General features: G+C 39.4%; 1 protein-coding gene across 2 annotated transcripts in view; it reads left to right on the top strand.

Moving 5' to 3' along the window:
• The first annotated feature begins 2,552 nt into the window (after positions 1-2,552).
• KITLG (KIT ligand) overlaps positions 2,553-20,100 on the top strand; it is a 92,774-nt gene continuing 75,226 nt past the window's right edge. Inside the window, exon 1 of one of the 2 annotated variants that reach the window (XM_037846814.1) lies at positions 2,553-2,905. In XM_037846814.1, the coding sequence (XP_037702742.1) occupies positions 2,891-2,905 (15 nt within the window). In that variant the 5' untranslated portion in view covers positions 2,553-2,890. The remainder of the gene's footprint in view (positions 2,906-20,100) is intronic. The other variant, XM_037846813.1, reaches the window with a different exon arrangement.

Below are 20,100 nucleotides of genomic sequence, written 5' to 3' on the forward strand. Positions count from 1 at the left end.
CACAGTTACCTGAATTTCCAGACACTGACCAGGTTATACACACAGAGCTCAGCCTTTCAGAATTTGGAGATAACCGTTACAACTCAGAAATAGATGTGACTGCTGTAAGAGCTCACAATCTAGGGACCTTTACAGTAAGCCTTCCCATGATAATCTGTGCTCTAAGATTTAATTCTCAGAGTTTGCACATTATAGTTAGTCTGCATTAGTGAGGCATTATAATGTTTGTCTTTTCAATTCTGGCTTATTTCACTCGAGATCCACTCACCTAGTTGCATGCCTCATTTTATATCCTCGTGACTTAATTTCAAGTAACATAATTATACCCAAAACTATAGCACAGCAGTAGGAAGGAAACAAAAGATGCGGAATTATGGATGAGAAAGTCAATGACAAGATTAGTGTAGTTAGAGACACAGAGTAGTGGAGGTGGGAGGAGGAGATAGAAGGAGATGAGTTGAATGTAAGAAGTTGAATCTAATAGATCCACTGCTTGGTTTCTTTAACAGGTCCAACTAGGCCATTCCAGCATACTGGTCTCATACAAATTAGTATGGTTAGAATGATGTTTCCCAAACTTCAGTAATTCTCATACCAACCACATGATTTTGTCATACCCATTTCCTTTTGGTATTATTTATTATTTACTTAATGTTGCACATTGAACTAACTTAAAATTGACTCAAAAATTTTTTTCTGAGCAGCAACTAAGTTGAAATCATTTGTTTGATGTGAGATGTATATATGTGTATTTAAGATACACATTTTAATATATACTCACTTGCTAATATAAAAAGCAATGTTCATCTGTATACCACTTAAAGACATCTTGGCTACCTTTGATAGTAATGCACATCACACTGCTAAACCCTTTATTTGAGGCAAGGTCATAGGGTGGGTCTGTAATGTGTATGGAATAGAACCCACCTTCCCCAAACTCATGGAAAGTGAAAGCAATTATTTCATACTCTGAATTTCTTTTGAGGTCCTTTTCTATTCTTTTAGTGGGAGTGAAGCACTTGATGAAAGATGCCCAATAATTTACCAAGTCTATACTTCTACTCAGTCCCCTCCCTAAACTTGTTTGCTATTAGGTGAGTGTGGTAGTCAGAATAATGGCCCCCTAAAAATGTCCACATCATAATCCTTGGAATCTGTGACTGTTACATCATAAGGCAGTTACATGGCAAAAGGGAATTAAGGTTGCATATGGAATTAAGGTTGCTAATCAGCTGACCTTAAAATAGTGAGATTATCCTGGATTATTTGATGCCATCATAAAAATGAAATTATAAAAATCCTTAAACGTGGAAGAGGTAGGCAGAATTCAAGGCCAGATTTGATAGAAGAAGGACTCAAGCCATCATTACAGGCTTTGAAGATAAAAGGAGGCCACAAGCCAAGGAATGTGGGCAGCCTCTGAAAGCTGAAGAAGGCAAGAAAGTAGATTCCACCCTAGAGCTTCCAGGAAGGAATACAGTCCGGCCCACGCTACACCATGATTTTAGTTCAGTGAGACCCATTTCAGACTTCTGATCTCCAAACTGTAAAATGATAAATTTGTGTTGCTTTTAAGCCACCAAGTTGGTGATAATTTTTTAAACAACAATAGAAAATTTATATAATGAGCTTCAAGATTTACCTAGATTCTGAATCAATTGCAAGAAATTTGTAATCTTTTTCTCTTATTAAAATACCTAGTTACTAAATTTATACACTATTCTTGCTCCAAAAGTCCAGTTAACATTTTATTTTTAAATAAAACAACAAAAAAGCTTTTTAATGTTTTCATTTTCTACAAACAAATATAGAAGAGTTTTGGAGAGTTAACAAATATTTGTATTACACATTTTGTAAAGATAGTACAGACAGGGCTCTGGATTCAAATTAGAGCTCTGCCACTTACTAGCGGTAGCTGTTTTGGAAAATTAACCTAAATCTCTGTTTCCTTATCTATAAAATGGGATTAAAAATGATAAGATCCATCCAATAAATTTGTGGAAAAAAATTTAGTGAGGCAATCCATATTAAAGTTCTTAGCATGGCGCATGGTACATAATTAAATACACCACATAATGGTGTTATCCATTATTATTATTATTATTATTGCATTACTTTCTTGATTTCAAAAACTTCTCTGAAAAAGGTATAGCTTTCAAAATCCTTGCTATGTTGGCGCGTACATGTTTCATAATCTGTGGCTTCTCTTTAAATCTCAATTTCCAAAGGCATGGCAGTAAACCGTTCTGAAAATAGCTGTGAATTCTTTGCTAGGTCCAAGTGAGTTTCTCTCCCGCACTACCTCGGCCTAAGAGAGGGAGCTCTGCGCCTTGCCTACAAGTGAGGTATTTCGTCTGTCCCCAGGCGGTGCCGGTGAGCGCGCCCGGGGTCCGGAGGCCGAGCTGGGACTTGCCCCCGCCGGGCGCGCAGTACGAGCGGCGGTTCCAGGTTGCTAAGCTTCGCCTTGGGCGTCCCTGCGCCCTCCTGCCGGTGCGCGCCCAGGGTCTCCAGGCGAGGGGAGACGTTTGGCATTATTGTCCAACTTCTCGGACATTCATCGTACTCTTGTCCCCCTCCTGGGTCTCCTCCCGCGCCCCTGCCGCCCACTGGTCTCCCCAGGGCTCCGGAAGGGAAGGAGGCGTGTCCGGAGCAGGCGGGAGGGAGCCATATAAAAGCTCTGGCCGCACGCGGGCCCGGGCTTCACTCGCCGCCTCGCGCTGGGACTAGGAGAGCTGCTGGAGGCACCGGCCGCGGAGAGGGTGCTGTGCTCGGGCTACCCAATGCGTGGACTATTTGCCACCGCTGCCCGTGCAATATGCTGGAGCTCCAGAACAGCTAAACGGAGTCGCCACACCGCTGCCTGGGCTGGATCGCCGTGCTGCCTTTCCTTATGAAGAAGACACAAGTGAGTAGGGCACGCCCGGGAGCTCGCCGGCTCTCCAAGAAAATCGCGCCCGGGGAAGCCTAATGTGGCGCGTCCGAGTCCTTAGTCAGGGCGTGCGGGGGCGTGCGGGGCTGTGCACGCCAGACTAGCCTAGGGGCTCCAGGCGAGGCTGGCGTGGCTTGGGAGCCGGAGCCGCCTGGCCAGGGTAAGACGGAGAGGAGGAGTGGAAGTGATGAGAGGGAGTCGGTGTTAAGTTTGGAGCCGCGGAGGTTAAGTTTGGAACTGTCAGTCGGGAACCTCAGTTCCTGTAAAATGGAAGGATCGGCTCGTTGGCCGAGGAGTTCAGGTTATCACAGGAAGGCATGTTTTTGCTCGGGAGACATTTTCCCGTGGGTTCCGGAAGATTATGAAACAGATCCCCATTCCCCACACTCGCACGCTCTCGCATGCAGATGTTGCAGTTGGCCCAGGTGGACGCGGGTGCAGCCACTGCAGCGTCTCCAATCAGAAGCTCAGTAGCTGCAGCGCTTGGCGGGACGGGGGACCTACCCCGCCGCCTGTCCGGGAAAACTTGGCTGCTCGCAGCCTTAGCCAGGTGTGAGCCTCCCGGTGGACTCACCAGAGAGTTGTAGACGGGGTGAAACGTCCACTTCACACCCACCTTTTTCCTTTACAAAATAATAAAGTTTCTTATGAATGGGGACCCCTAAAAATATTGAGATAATTCCCAGGGCTGCTAAGTGCATTTGTACATGAGAACCTGTGTTAAACAAAGCCTAGGGGTACAATTAGATTTTTTTTTCTTGAAGCAAATATCTGGTTATCGTTAGAAGGGGACACCCGGCACCCCTATCCACAGCTTATTTCATCCCCCAGCATTCTTACCTCTTCTCACTTAACCCTTAAAAATTGCTCTGTGCATCTTGCCAGGGGTTGGGTAAGGCTGCCCTTTTACCCCCCAGAGGTTCCATCGGAGATTGCAATTCCTGAAACGTGTGGAAGGAGTGGAAGTGGTGAGGAAAAGAAATTGGAGGGATGGTATAGATTGTCAGTTTAAAATGACGGCATCCATGTGCTGAAACTCCTTTATTAAATGACCCGCTTCACAATATTATAAATAGATGACTAGGCCCGGAAAATGTACATATTCCAAGAAAGTAGGAATAATAGAGTCCTCCCCAGTGGCGTGGGAAAGAGAAGAGGCAAGAGGCTTGCCAGGCAGAAAGGAGGTTTGTGAAGTCTCTTAGAGGAGCAGCCTCAGAGCAAGAGAAACAGAAAATGTATCTTCTCTCTTGCTGGCACATTGGTTTTTTAGGCTGAGCCCTGAATGTCACATTTGGGGATCTCCACAGGTTGCTGTTGAAATGCAAATGTTAAATTTTCTTGCACCGAAAGAGAAGTTTTAATGTAATTACTTTATTTGTACAAGCTTCTGCTATGTGGAATAACACCCAAGGACAGGGGAGCCTATTCCTTGTTACAGTAGCATGGGCTCAGGTGAATGGTAGTGGTGAGGTCTAGGTGGAAATGGCATTACCTTCTAGTTCAGGCAGAGCCCATAATGACCTGTTTAAACAAGTACACTGCAGACAGATCAGGTTAATGTCCAACACTCCAAAGGGGGTGAGAGGTACTCTCAAGTCACTTTCAGAGTCAGTAGCATTGATTGTCCTCACACCCTTGCTTTGCAAAACAAATGTGAGCTCTGTAATCTCCTTTCTTGCTTTCATTAAAGGGCTGTGTAAATCGGATTACATGGAATAATTCCATTGAAAACTAGATAGAGGTCAATCCTAGCCTGAAATGCTACCACGTTACTGACTCAGTGCTGCCGGCCAGGGGCATTTGAGACAGCTAAGCATTTTAGAAATGTGACCTGCTCCGACCAAGTTAAAGTGCAAGCCCTTTGAGGGAACTTGCTGATGTTAAAGGGCTTGCAGGCTAAGGAGGGCTGTGCCCTTGTTGAATGAACGCATTCATTGCCTGGGATCTAATGACCTTCAAGGTTTCCTTTAGGGATACTCCTAGCAGTTCCACATTCCTGCCACTGAAAAAGGGGACACTGGAAAAAAGCACAGAATCAATAAAATAATCCAGTGGAAATGGGAGGGGGTTTAGATCCTCTTTCATATTGCTAAATGTTCTAATCTAAAATTACAAAGAAATTTTTTGTGCAACAGTCCTTGATGGAGAGTAGGACAAGAGAATCGGACTTCAAAAAGTGGGATCAGTTGTTCTTTTGAGTCTAGTATGTTATGTGTGTCAGAGAGGAACACCTACATATTGAAGCAGTTTAAATAGTTGTTTCTAAAGTTGGCATCAATTCCAGAGTTCTGTTATAAGGCAACCAGTTACTACTCTCTTATTATCCAAGATACAGGAAGAGACTTGATTAAAAAAAAAAAAAAGAAAAGGACTTTAACTTGAATTACTCTGCTCTCTAAAAATCATGGGGGCACTAGACATTTTGGCCTTTCAGTCAAGCTAAGTAAGTGTGAAAATTCCATCAACAACCACTTGGGGTTTGATGAATGATTCTTTCATTTATGTAGCTCATGTGATGGACTTAAGTATTTGTAAAATAATTACAGAGGCAATAGTCTTGCACAATTGTAACAATAAATATAATCATAAGTCTATAGAAATGAATGTGTTTTGCATTTCTCAGGTTTCTGTTTGATCGGATTTTATTGATAGTGTGTGGTTTTGCAGTTTCCAAAGGAAATTGTGGCTGTTGCTAAGAAAGAACATCTCTTTCAATGTATAACGTTATAAAACATAACTGACACACAGGCATATTAAATAATGATTGGAACAGCATGTTTTGCAACACCAACTAAGACTTGATTAAAAGTGTCATCAATTTAACAGGCCCAGTGCCATGTTTATCAATGCTATTGTACTTATATTTTAGTTTTGAGATGGTTTGTGAGAGTTTTCATGACTGCTGTCAGTTTCCGAAATACGGAAATATACGAGTCATCTTGCAAACATGTTGTTTCTCAGAGAAGAAGCAAATAGAATGCCTGTTAGCTTTTGCTATTCCAAAGAAAATTTCCTTTTTTGTGTCTGTATTTGTCATGTGGGTGATGATGCAAGTTTACTTTATAGGAAAATTAACACATTTATGAAAAGAGCATTTTTTAAATCTTGTATTTAAAATCACTCAGTTTGAAATGTGTGCTTTGAATAATTGTAATTCATGTAGCTTTTAATTCATACATTCTGCCAAGACTTTAAAACCCAAGTGCTAAGTCAATTGTATTTAATATAAAACATGGAAAATAACCATACGCAAATTTGAAGGCCTGGGCCAATCCAATAAAATTGCTAAATTCTATTTACGTGTAATTGCTGATTTGAAAATAGGAAATTGTGAGTCACATTTGTTCCTAAATGACTGGTGATTTTTTTAATAACATTAAAAAAAAAATCCCTGCCCAAATAGCTTGTCTGAAGTTTTGGAGGTTTCTTGCGTGCTCTTGTGAACCCCAAGGAATAAAGCTGTTTCCATTTCTTGTCTGGGAAATTTGTAAGATGTAGTGGAAGGATCTTAGGCTCTAGCCTCTGAAATCTATACTCGAAAGACCTAGATTCTGATTCTTATTTTACCACTTGTGAGATAAATTACTTTAGGCAAATGATTAAAAATGATTAAATCTTCTTGGGATTTTTGTTTTGCAACCTGTACCATAATTAAGAATCGTTCTAAAGATTTTTCTCACACGGTGTTGTAAAGACTAAATAAGATTTCATATGTCATTATCCTAACACAGTGCCTTACTGTAGTTACCGCCTGAATTTATTGTCCCTGAAAAAAGAGTTGCCTGCCGGCTAACTTTTACAAGCCAGGGAAAAGCTGGCTGTTGCAGTTAAATGATGCCTCACAAGCTAAGTACAGAGACCAAGTTTTATGAAATCTGAATCTGTCAACTCAGTGTCTCCTGTTATGGGCTGATGTCTGTTTTATAGACCATAATTAACACACATCAGACCCAGAAAGTGTGAAAACAAAAGCGATATGTGGGCATGAGAGCTGTTAAATTCTTTAAAGTTTTCCTTCTAAAAGTAAAAGTGAATGAGAGAACTAGGAAGAAGAGATTGAAAATAGAAATATTATTACTATCTCTGATTCAGTTCCATATTTCCACTCTCTTGCTTTCTAAGTTCCTCTTGTATAATATTGAGGTTTTATTTTATTTTAGACTAAAGAGACTTGGTCAGCATCTATTCCTGGTCTTCTTTGCACTTGTTCTTCTTGGTGAGACCATGCATTCATTTCAGCAGGGTTTCTTTGTTGTCTTTACCAGGCAACATGCAGTGACATTTTTTTTTTTTTTCATTATGCAAGTTTGGGGGATTTTTCTTTTTTTCTTTTCTCAATTACCTTAATGTTCCCTGTTTTAAATTAGGGTAGGTATTGGGTATAAACATCTCAGGAGTGATCTTTTATCTTTCTCTTCTGATACATGAATCATGAACAGCTGCAGGAGACTCTGTTTTTGGTCTTAGTCACCTGTAGTCAGAACAATTTATAAATCAAATTGAGGGAACACCAGGATGCTTTTATAAGATATGCTGTTTTCAGGGTTGTTTTGTGTAGACTCGGTTTCATAGAAACCATTGGCTGCAGCCTCGCTGACTTATAGATGCAGCAAGACGTTTTTGCCCTTTCTCTTAATTATGGGTATACTAAAAATGTTTCTAGGGGTTGGGAGTTTCAGAGCCTTGTCATTCTTTTATTTCTACCTATCTCCTGTCCAGAAAAAAAGAAGGTGTGTGTGTGGGGAGGGAGGGTGCTGGGGAGATGGGAAATACTGGCTCTTTATTTCTCTTTATGCTTTGGCTACATTTTACTATTTTTGTAAGCTACCACACTGCCTTGGGTATTAGGAGATGGAGTTCTTTTATTAACTAGGATACTAATTTGTATGACTTTGGGAAGTTACTCGAACCTCTCTGAACCTCTCAGTTTGCTCAACTGTAAAAAGAAAAAGTAGTATTAGGTGATTTCAAAGTGCCTCCCAGTTTTAAAATTCCCTATTTGTAAGATACTAATAAAATAGAGGTTTGAACCAGATGACATTTAAGCTACCTTTGGTTCTAAGATTTATATAACCATTGCTTTGATATGAATACAATTATAACTATCATTTCATGATTGTGAATCAGCCAATGGGGTGAAGTGAAGAAGATTTAAGTTTAGACTGTTCTGTTTTTAGCCATTTCACCTACTACCTGATACACTTTCCTATTTTAGCTATATCCACAGTTTAAGAGGAGCTTTTCTTTCTCTCTCTCTTCTATTCTTTAAGTTCTGTAAGTGAGGAAGAATCGCAAGGCAAAGTTAGACAGCTGGAGTAGATAAGCTCACAAAAGGTAACGCTCCCCTGTGTTTTCCTGTCTTCTTTGCCCCTGCAGTCTCCAATGTCTGTGTGGATAGAGTTGAAATGGAGATCACAAGCCATGAGGTATCTGATAATGTAGGAGAAAGAGCATTAATGGACAGAAGCAAAGGACCAGGTCCTAGACTTGGCATTGCCCTCAGGTGCATGACCTTGGGCAAGTCACTGAGTCTTTGTATCTCTGAATCTTGCCCGAGAGTTAATCCTGAGAAGATAGCGAAGAGGAGAGGCCTGCAGCTGGAGCCACAGAGGGCGAAAAAGGGAGCAGCTCTTCTGCCTCAGGGAATGTTCCCTGTTTTAAATTAGGGTAGGTGGATGATACTTTGCCTGGTCTCTCCTTGTCCTGGTAGTTTGCAGGTCGAGAACAATTCTTGTCTGCCTTCTTTCCTTCACTTCCTCCAGGATTGAAATAGCTCAGAGCTGCTGGCAAGCCTGGGTAGCTACCAGCAGGTTTTGCTTAGAAGTCAGAGGCCACAGCAATCCTTTTCTCCTTGACTTTGAGAGTTTTCAAAGATCAGATGGATCTACAGCCTCCTCCCTGCCCCCCTCCAGAAGACAGACTCCTCAGAAGATAAGACATGACAATGATGATAATGCTTTTCTCTAAGTGCTGGCAGAGTCTAGTGAGCTACCCTCTAAAAGAGAATTTAGAATTGAAGCAATACTCCAGACAATTAAAAAACTGGAAATGGCTATCATTCAGTTATCTGGATGTGGGCCTCATTTCAGCACTTAACTTTATACATGTAGCTGTTGCTTTGGAGCTGTTGAATGTTGCTGATTAGAACATGGTCTTAATGGGGTGGTGGGGCAATTAGTTTGACTTCTCTGTGTTCCGGGTGCACAGATAGGAACTCAGACACCCGTCAGTAGCCTTGCAGAGAGAATGCCTTCGCAAAAGGACGTGAAAAGACAGGAGCAGAACCATCACCAGGGCTCACTTAAAAAAAAGCAAGCTTCTTTCACCTTTGGATAAAGGACATCCCAATTGTATAATTGTGTCCCAGCTGCAGACTGCTGAGGAGACAGAGCATGGGGGGAGGGTGTCCTTGTGTTTGTCTAGCACACACATTCTCTGTTGCCCTTTCAGGAGCAGAGGTTCATCTTCTGAGCAAAGCCTGTGGGTGCCTAGAACTTTTGCCTCTTTATTTATTTGTTTATTTTTACTTTGACATAAAATCCCTAAAGCAAACAAGCTTTCCTTTTAGGTGAGTTTATTAAACTTCAGGGCTGAATTGAACTGAATTTCAAAACTGGCTTGTTTCTTCTAAATGTGAATGTTTGAGAGCTGGTAAACCAGGTTGCCTCTAAATGTTACAGTTTAATATTTAGAGGTGGTTGTCTATAGTGAGGGGAACTCCTGGGGCCCTCCTGGGCTGAGGCTTCCACTGTTTACTTGGGGTCCCATCCTCAGTGCTCTCCCAGCAGCTGCCTCTGTGAAAACACACAGATTCTTCAGCTTCCAAGAAGAGTGTTACAGAGAAAGTGTGTTGTGTTATAAAAGGCCTTGGCACCCTCCTGGGATGTGTTGTCTATATGTACCAGTTTTTAAAAATTTATATTCACCTGAGAGCTTTAGATGAGGGGAAAAGGAAAGGAAACAATGTTTGGCATATAAAGTGGCTTCTAACATGATCTAGAACACTCAAGGATTGCAAAACAAACATCAGCAGTCCCACAGCATTATTTATAGCTCTGTGTAAACCCACATTTTAATGCTTCTGAAATAGCTCGTTAGGGATTTCCATTTTTTGATGACCTACCAAAACCTTTGTGATTGCTTTGGTTTGGAGCTCTGGAGATTTTAGGACGCTGCTCTGTTCCTGCCTCTCCCGTAGATCTTTGGTGAATTGCTAGCAGAGGACTGACCCTCATACATATGTCATTCTGCTGTTTGTTAAAAAGATAAATTATCACAGTACAAGGGAATGGTGGGTACTTTTGGCTTCCAGGTGTTCTCAAAATGCAGGCTGAAATACAGGGATGATAAAGGGATTAGAAAACATTAATGAAAAATGAAAAGGAGGCTAATAGCATAATGCTTTAAATATTTAGATGAAATTAGTTCTATCTAGAAAAACACAGATCTGCTGAATAGGGCTTATGTAATTGTTCCATGGTTTTTGTAACAATAACAGATTTTATTTTTTATTATTAACTCTGCCTGGGGAAGTGTGTTTAAAACTCTAGTACCTGTTAATTTATAATACACTGTATCCATAGTATTCTGTGCCTTAGCAGTACCTAGAAAATGGTGGACCTCTGTCTCTCTTTTTTTTTTCCGTTTAAAACTTAATTTTTTTAAATTTCAGTTAGACTTTTAAACACATAACTGATTCGACCAATTATTGTTTGTACTTCTGCACAGATGTCACACACAAATGATTCAGTTTGAAGGAATGAAATTTACTCCAATGTGCGTCAAATGTTTGGCATTTAAATGTGTAGTCATTTCAAAATAGCTTCCATTATTGCTTTATAAAATCAAACCACCCTGATCATAGAGCATGCCAAGGTGGCCCTTAATATAAACGGTTCCAAGATTAATTAATTCATAAATTTTCTTCTGAGAGGTAGGTATTATTTTTTTTTTTACATCCCATTTCACAGATGAGAAAACTAAAATAAGGTCTTTTCCTCTGCCAATTCAGGTATTTATCGCCAAGATTAACACACAACGAGATTCAGCTGGCACAACCACAGTGAATTATGTCTTAAGATACACATTTTTTTACAGGAACATTGAATTTCAAAAAATACAATTCAGATATTTAAAACAGCTGCTTATAATAGAATTTGGAGAACAAAAAATTATGATTCCAGTGTCTACCAATGTGGCCCATGTTAGCGATTCAATAAATATATGTTGAATGTTGTGAAAAGAATGCCTGATTCAGATTGTTAGGCACTGAAACATTTTTCAGAAGATTTTCTTCGTGGAAGGCAAACTTTTAACTGCTGTACTCAGTCTGTTATGTATACAAATGGGGTTGATGATTGGAAGGATGACTTTGTTCACTATATTTAATTTAATTTAATTTTTAGTGAATATGCAACATCATTTACTAAGTAAATGTGAGAGCCAGGTGAGAAAATAGAAAGCACTGGACTCAGTTACAGCTCAAACATATTTTTAGTTCTGCCACTTACTAGCTGTATGACCTTCAGTAAGTTTTTCTCTCTGAACTTCACTGTCCCAATCTTTAAAATGGGCATATAAATAACTACTAGTAGTACTGGTGTGAGGATTGAATGAGATAACGTGTGTAAAAGTACAGTGATTGGGATTTAGTAGACAATCATTTCCTTCTCTGCTAGAGTAGCAAATCACAGAACATAACAATAAACCCACACCCTGTAAGACGTAAATTTCCTGGCTTTGACTGTAGGGCTTATACAAAACAATGAATTATAATAATATTTAGAAACTAATAGTTTAACTTCCTTATTTCTATATTATCCAACTTCTTTAACACTTATAAGCATTAAAATAAATCCTTTTTTTTAAAAAAAAATTATCTCCTTTACCTTTCTTCCCTTTCTGTGAAAGGAAACGACTATATATAATATAACAAAAGACAGGCTGCTTAAGAGAAACAGTGGCTTGTTGAATGAGGAAATAATAAGACTAGTTTATATCTGTTGATTTACTCATCACGGATGAGGCACCAGCCACATGAAGTGCAAATCTCACTTGAGTGTAGCAAAAATGTTTAGAATGGATATTATTATTAACACCATTTGTTTTAACAAGGAAACCAAAGTTCAGAGAGATTAAGAAAATTTGCCCAAGATTAAAAAAAAAAAAAAAAAGTAAAGATGTGGGAGAGCTTGGGTTTGAAGCCAAGTCTAATTCTAAAGACTCCAGATTCCTCTTAACTACTACAAAATTATGCACCCTATTTAGAAACACATGTATACGTACAACCAACATAAGTAGTGTTCAGCATCATTTTGTTTTCTTTTTACTTTTTGGAAAATGTAGAGAATGATGGGTTCTAATCTTAAACCTGGAAGACTGAGAGCAGGCAAAGCTGTGTCTTCTGGGTGAGTGGCAGGTTGCTTTTGTCCCCACATCTTCAGTACTTCCCAGAAGAGTGAATGGCTGTGGATGAGAGGCAGCCCCACAAGTCAGAGTCTGAGCTCCAGGTCCAACCTTTCCCAGCCTCTTGTCTCCTTAGCCATCAGATGGAAACCTCATACCTACCTCATCCGACTCTTGTGAGGGTGACCCATTATAAACTGTAAGATGCCATTTTACTTTTTGGAGTTAAGAATAACTGCTGAAAACTTGGTGTCTTTCAAATAAAATGGTACTTTTGTAGGCAGAAGGTAGATTTTTAAATATTTAAAAATTGTGTTTCCAGATAACTTCTTGGAGAAAGATGCTACAGAGATTCTGTCCATGAGTCCTTCTCACTGTGAATTGGTAAAGATTCCCTATGCTTCACTATTTGGGAGAAGTCATTTTTAGTACAGATGGAAATATAGAGGACAGGTTAATTCCAGGTTTGTTTTGAAGGCAGTTTTAGGTGGCTGTGATTATATTAGAAAACTATTTAACAATAACATTTATATGCTCAGTCCACTTTAATGCTAGTAGGCCATTTACATTGTGACCCTTGCTTTGTTATTCCTTATCAGTTCAACTGCAACAATAGTTAAAATCCATTTTCTGCATCGTTACAAATTTTTAATATTAAATGACTGTCAGAGTGCTCTTGTTAGCTGCATCACCACGTGACTTACTCATCAGTAGTTTAGTGGAAATGAAAGTGTGAGCTAAAAAGTCATTGCATCATCTGAGCACAGATGAGGTGGTTAGCAAAACAGAAATATGGTTTTCTGAACAAACTGCATTCAGACAGCCTGGCCTGCTTTGGTTGGCTAAGCATGTAATTCTCTGAGCATCAGTTTCTCCATCTTCCAAACAGGGAGGGCAGTGGTAACTTTCCTATAGAGTATTTATGAAGATTAAGTGAAGTAATCCATGAAAAGCACTTAACCCAACTCCTGGCACATAGGAAGCACTGAATAGACATTTGCTATTGTTTTTAGCGTTAAACAAATGGTAACACTTTTCATTGGTAATGACGGTTTCCTTTAAAATTGCAGTCTCCATTGCCAGAGTGAAAGGGAAAGGTGAAGCAATTTATTTGAATAATTCAGGCCTCAAATTCACTTTGGTCCTAATAATGTAATTGTTTTCACTCTACTTGACAACATTGCAAGAAAAAAAAAAAAAAGCTAAATGTGTGTAAGTATAATCTCAAATTAGTTTACGTAGAGCAAAGATGCTTCCTTCCATCATGTGCCCAAGGTCTCAAGCTAATATGTGGTGGAGCTGGCTTGGAAACCAGTCAGGATCCAGAGCCCGCATTCCTAACTTCTCTGCTATACCTGGAATTGGAAACAGAACATGAGTCCTTCTCACTGTGAATTGGTAAAGATTCCCTATGCTTCACTCTCTGGGAGAAGTCATTTTGAGCACAGATGGAAATATAGTCATTTGTCGGAGGAGAATGGAAAGAGTTTGGCATTTGTTTCAGAAACAGGTTTTGCCATGGGATCATAGGCAAATTATTGAACTTTTCTTAATCTGAGTTTCTCCTGTAAAATGGAAGAACACCTTGCAGCCTTCCCTCCATCCCTCTCCTTTCTCCTCTCTTCCTCTCTTTTTTAACTTAGAAATAATATGCTGTATACGTGGTTCATGATTGACACCTGCAAAATGATGCTATAATAAAAAAAAATATTTTCCAGGCTTAACATGTTTTACTGCTATGCTGTTAAGCACTAAATTATGTTTGAGCAAAGCATTTGACTCATTGACCTCATACAGACACTGGAAGGAGCCTGTGCTTTGAAGTTGGAAAGATTGGGGCTTACATCCTAGATCTATTATTCACTAAGACCAGATGCATATTATTCACTGTCTTCGTTTCCTGGCTGCTATGACAAATACCACAGAAGGGGTTGGCTTAAACAATGGGAATTTATTGTCTCATGGCTTCAGAGTCTGGAAGTCTTGCTTCCCCCTGGGGTTGGTGGTGTTCTGACTGACTGGCAACCCTTGGTCCTTGGCTTTCCACTCACATGGTGGTGTCCTCTCCTTTCTCTTCTTGGTCACGCTGACTTCTGACTTTTTAATTCTGCCCACGGCTCTCTCTTTGCAAGGCCTTGAGTAATACGATTAAGATTCATCCTTATTCACCTGGCCATACCTTAACTAAAAAGAACATCTTCAAACAGGCCTATTTATAATGGGTTTATACCCGCATGTATGGGATTAAGATTAAGAACGTGTTTTTTCTGGCATACATAACTCAATCTACTATATTCACTTTTTTTCTTTAAGCCTCAATGCCCTCCCAAGTATAATGGGGTAACAGTACATAGTAAGATAATATATGGAAATTTCCTGCCCCAGAACAGATGCTGAATATGTAGCATCTCTAATCTTTAGGGACTGGATTATGCCAATGAACAGATGAGCGTGTATTAGCCTGTCTACTGAGCATCAGTTTACTCCATTTATATGATGGCTATAATAATGTAAAACTCATTGTCATTGAAAAGCAAAGCGGGATTACGGGAAATGGGATCGTGCACTGAGATTATTAAAGGATACGGACCTAGGCCAGCGTCCCCCTTCATATTTTAGGATGCTGGCACATGTCTTGCCCACCTCACAGGGTTGTTGTGAGAGTGAAGGGAGGTAATTAGTGGAGTGGTAAAGAATTTAAACTTTCCGAATACATGAAAGCTTTGTTTTTATTAATGTCTTCCAAATTGAGCCTCAGACTCTGTATAATACGATCATTAGCAGCCTTGGAGACTTATAGACCTGGACCCATCTCTTGACTCTGTATGACTCTGAGTAACTGTTTCCTGGAGTATTCTGATTTTCTCATTTGTAAAATGAGGTTGATAATACTATCTTAACGTCTAACATGGTTGTGAGGATTAAATGAGCCAATATGTGCAAAGGGCTTAGTACTATGCCAGATACCCAGACAACCTCCGTAAATGTTAGTTGCTTTTAAGAAAAACATATTGGTTAGCATTTGAAGCTTCTTTTTTTTTTTGCTAAGCATTTTTGATAAGTTTTACAAGTTTTTACATAACTGTGTGTGACCAACAGTTTGGAAATGTTTCCATTATGAATTCAGGTTTTATTTTCTTGCTGGTGATTGTGTTTAGAGTTTAAGGGCTTGATTGTCCAGGTTAATCTTCGAGTAAGTTTTGTATCAATCAAGACAGCCACAAGTTACTTTTATCAGTCCATTACTTCAGGTAAACAAGCATTCCATTCTTTGACAGAACATTAAACTGTTACCACGTTCCTTTTGATGGAGTGCTGACTTGTTCAAACCACTTGTGGAAGAAAGAAAACAGCTCCTGTTTTCTAACATTGCATAATCGAAAGGGTGTTTCTAGAGGTTTCTTGACTGAATCTTTGACTCTTAACTCAGGGATTAATTTGCCAGCCTGGAATGTGTAAAGTAATTTTGGGCTTAGTTTAGAGTAAGATCTAACATGGAAAAGCTTGAACCAAGATTAGATAAAAGGGAAATCTCTTTTAAATAGTGAGAAAGAAAAAGCATATACATCCATTCTTTTAAGGCCCTGTGGAGACAGGGAGAGAGACATTGGAATATGTTATTTTTGTAAATTACTTAGGAAGAAAGTTAACAGTGGCTTAGTTTCGCACCATTCCCTGGGGATTTGTATCCCAGCATTTGAGAGGTAATGCAGAAAGTGAAAACAAGAACTTGCTGGTAGGGCAGGAGATCCATGACATAAATTCAGCTATGTGTGTGGGTATATTTAGCCCCTCTGAAGGCATCGATTTCATTATCCAAGAACAAAAAAAAATGGTGGCGTCTATGATTTTAAAAGTTCCCTCTAACTAAAAACAATCTAGAGTTACTAATGCACATCTGACCAGTTCACTAACTTGGTTAAAACTGTGGTCTGACTTTACATTACCTGCAGGATAAAGTCCAAACCCCGGCACACTATACAAGGTCCTCTGTGATTTGGCTGCTGCTTATCTCCACCACTCCCTGGGTGGTAAATTTCACTCCTGTGTCACCTAACGACATACAGTGGCATGCCCAGCATGCTCTTCTCTTACTGGAACATCCTGTGGCCCCTCCCCATCTTTCACATGTCTGGCTCAGATGGTTTCCCCTCCAAGAAGCCCCCCACCCGACATCTGTTTGCCCTTCTTCCCCACCCTCATTCCCCAGTATGTGTGGTAGTCTTATTCTGGGTTCCTTATGGGTTTAAAAAAAAAAATCATATCGCTTATCACAGGATATTGGAATTATCTTTTTGCTGACCTGTTTCCCTGGCTAAATTGCCTCACATTGGTATCCTGTGCGAATGGCACAGTGCCAAAATCTTAGTAAAGATTTTCTGAACCAAGCTATGAGTTAATGAACCATACCAGAGGTATCTTAGAAGAGTCTTTCTAAGCAGGACTCTGTGACTTGAACTATTTTACACCTCCTGACTATAATTGACCCAGGGGGTGGCACCACGGAGGACAACTTGGAAGGTAGGAGGAACTTTAGAGCATTACTATTATGCATTGTTGTCAGTAGGCAACATCTATATGCCAGGCACAAAACGCAGTCCCACCCAAAGCTCTTGTATAAACCTACCTCTGTTTGAAGAGAGAAGTGATAAATAGGTTACTTGGAGTGTATAGTGGGTTAAATAAAGGAGAAAGAACAGGGGCAAGTTGCTTGCCCTTCTATAGAAAAAAAAAATAGCATGATAAATTGAATGGCAAGTACCAGGAGTAGCTTGTTAATCCAAGATATAGAGAGGATTTTAGGACAGAGCATTTTGTTGCTGATGATGACAATGAAGGCAATGAAGAAAATGTTCTTTCTGTGTGCCAGCTCCTGACCTATGTGGTTTATCTCTCCTAGTCCTCCCCGTCCATGAAGGTGATGATGCGATTATTCCATTTTACAGAAGAGAAATGTAAGCTTAGAGGTTGAGCTTGTCGCTCAGTATCTTACAACTAATCTGTCATCAAAACTGGTCTGTTTGCTTCTGATTCCTTATTTTTTACTGGTACTGCTGTTATCTTCTTCTTTTGCCTAGATAAGATTTTTTTCTTGATACATAAGACTGTTATAAATATAGTAAATATATTCTTCCTCCCAGCTCATCCACATTTCTCTGATATTTTCTTTAAACAGTTTATTGTGATTAACAGGTAGCCAGTGCAATAGACAAGGACTGGATGCTGTGTAGTTTTGGATACTGATGTGTATAAATTTCTATCTTGAAAGTGGTTAAGAAACAGAAATATGACAACATGAGTAATGAATATTAGAAGATGTTTGGATGGTTCATTTTGAATGATATTTAAGGAAGACATGATTAAGGAGTTTAGCAAAAAGTATTTTTAGTACTTGAGATCAGAGATCATTTGAGAGTAGAGGAAGAAAACTGGAGAAGGATTAATAAGAACTGGTGTTTTCAAATTCCTTTTGTGATTAGAAGCCACCATCTTAAGTGACCCAAGCCAATAATACCACTGCTTTACCACAGCGCTCTAAAGTAACATTAAAGAGATTCTGTGCACTTTAGAAAATTTACTTTGGGTATACCCTTTTGCTGCCAAGTTCTTTTTTCTTTCTTTTTTTTTTATACTAGGTCACATAATTGATAATATTTTCCCAAGTCTATTATGAGGGAGGGTTTCAGAGTAGAAAATAGTTTATAATGAGCCACATTTATTTAGACACTCATTAACTCAGGACCTTTTTTAAATAATAATGATGAAAAGAGCTGTGGTGTCAGTACACATATCCTGATACATTGTAAGAAGTCTTTCCCTTTTTGCTTTTGCTCTACGTCTTCTTTCTTTACTGAATTTGGAGTTTCCTTCTACATGGCGGTATTGTAGAGAATGCTAAGCATAGCCGTGGATATATCATGGTGAAAATTTGGGGGGAAAAAGAGCTTGCAACTTATGCTTGTTAGCATAAAAATGCACTAACTCGGCCTCTTTTGAGGGGGGAGGTTGTGCTTTTGAGGCAGCTGATGGATGTTTCTGCATGTGACTTTACTATTGCTTGCAAATAAATCATTTGAGGGGAGGGGTATCAATATATAGTAGACTATACCAGTGTTGCTCTGAATAAAAGGTAGCTGGTTTTATTATTTTGTTGGGAATGGGTTGCCGCCGTAATGGTGTGTACAACATAAAAAAGAATTTTTTCTTCCTGCTTTAGTGGGGATGACAGATACAAGTCAACCAGTGCTTTGCAGAAAGATAAGTTTAGCATTTAAAGGCTTAACATGTCATCACTTCTGGAAGTGTCTCCTCCCAAGTGTAATCATATTCTCTGGGTATGTTTCCAATGCTGAATTTTTTTTCTTTTTTTTTCATGAATGGCTGCTTTAGAAATTTTGATGGATTGCAGCTCATTGAGGAGACAGATAAATTTATAGTTGTCTATTATACTGAATTCTAAATAAAGTAGGAAATTATAGATGTCTCACGGACTTCCTTTGAACTTATTACAGGAGAGTTCCTACATTCCAGGTCTGTGTTTTTTGTTGTTTTTGTGGTTTATTTATTTTTTTAATATGACTTTGTTAGATCAATAAAGGAATGTAATTACACATTAGACTTATCTAGTTTCTTCAGAAAGAGAGCTCTGGAAATTTTACAGCCAGATCAGCACTTTGGTTTATTATCACATTTTGGCCGTATCTATTGGGGAGGCATTTTCCACTGGTTGTTTATTCATGAAAAAATGTTTAGCATTTACTACAAGCAAGGTACTGTGATGTAGGGGCCAGAGATTGGCAAACCAGCAGTTACATGGTCCCTACACTTCATGGAGCCCATGCCTACACCTGGCTTTTATCCACATTTCCTATATACATGGAGCTAGAGAAGTGTTAAGGTGCAAATAAAATGGTTAAAAGTTCAAACTGAAGGGTGTTTGGCTGATGTCAAATTTTGGATATTTTAGAGACTTTTGCAACATTGCTCACACTTTATTGTCACCGTTAGGACCCAGCAGTTATTGCACCCGAGAGTGAGAAGTTTGACAATGGTTTACACCCAATGATGAGCAAAACATTTTTGTTTATCCTTCATTCATTCATTCTAAAAATATTTATGGGCGCGCCTTCCCAGCTCGCACTGCTCTGAGCTCTCATGATACAAGATTGAGTGACTGAAAGTCCCTGCCTTATAGTGCTCAGACTTAAGTGTGGAGACAGAAAATAGGCAAAACTGGTTGGTGAGATTGCAATTCCATTGTGTGAATATGGACACTATCTGCTGAGGATTATGTTGCTTGTTATCCAGACTTCATCTGTGCCCCATTTCTTATACCTGGATTTATTCTCTGTTGAAACGACTTAGCTATTGCCACCACCATGGTCTGTGCTACATAAAAAAGAATTTGGTTGTAGGAGCATTTTCCTGGGTATTTTAGTAGCAGTTAGCAATACATGCAAGCTCCACAATTACAGAGCGTGGACTATGAGTGAGGACCAGTTCAAGGTGCTAGAGATAAGAATGGTGAGCAAGAATAATATATCCTTGTCCTCATGCTATTTACATTCTTATAGGAAGAAAGAGATCAGGAAAACAGTAAACTAATTAGGTTAGCAAGATAATTTATGAGAATAAAAAGTGCTTCAACAGAAAAAAAATGGTGTGTGAGAGTGTGGAGGGTGGGTGAGTGCTGGTTACTTAAGACCCATTATCTGGGAAGGTTTCTCTGGGAAGGTGACATTTGGACTGCGTCCTGAATGATGAGA

Source organism: Choloepus didactylus, chromosome 8 (genome assembly GCF_015220235.1).
Source record: "Choloepus didactylus isolate mChoDid1 chromosome 8, mChoDid1.pri, whole genome shotgun sequence".
NCBI lineage: Eukaryota > Metazoa > Chordata > Mammalia > Pilosa > Megalonychidae > Choloepus > Choloepus didactylus.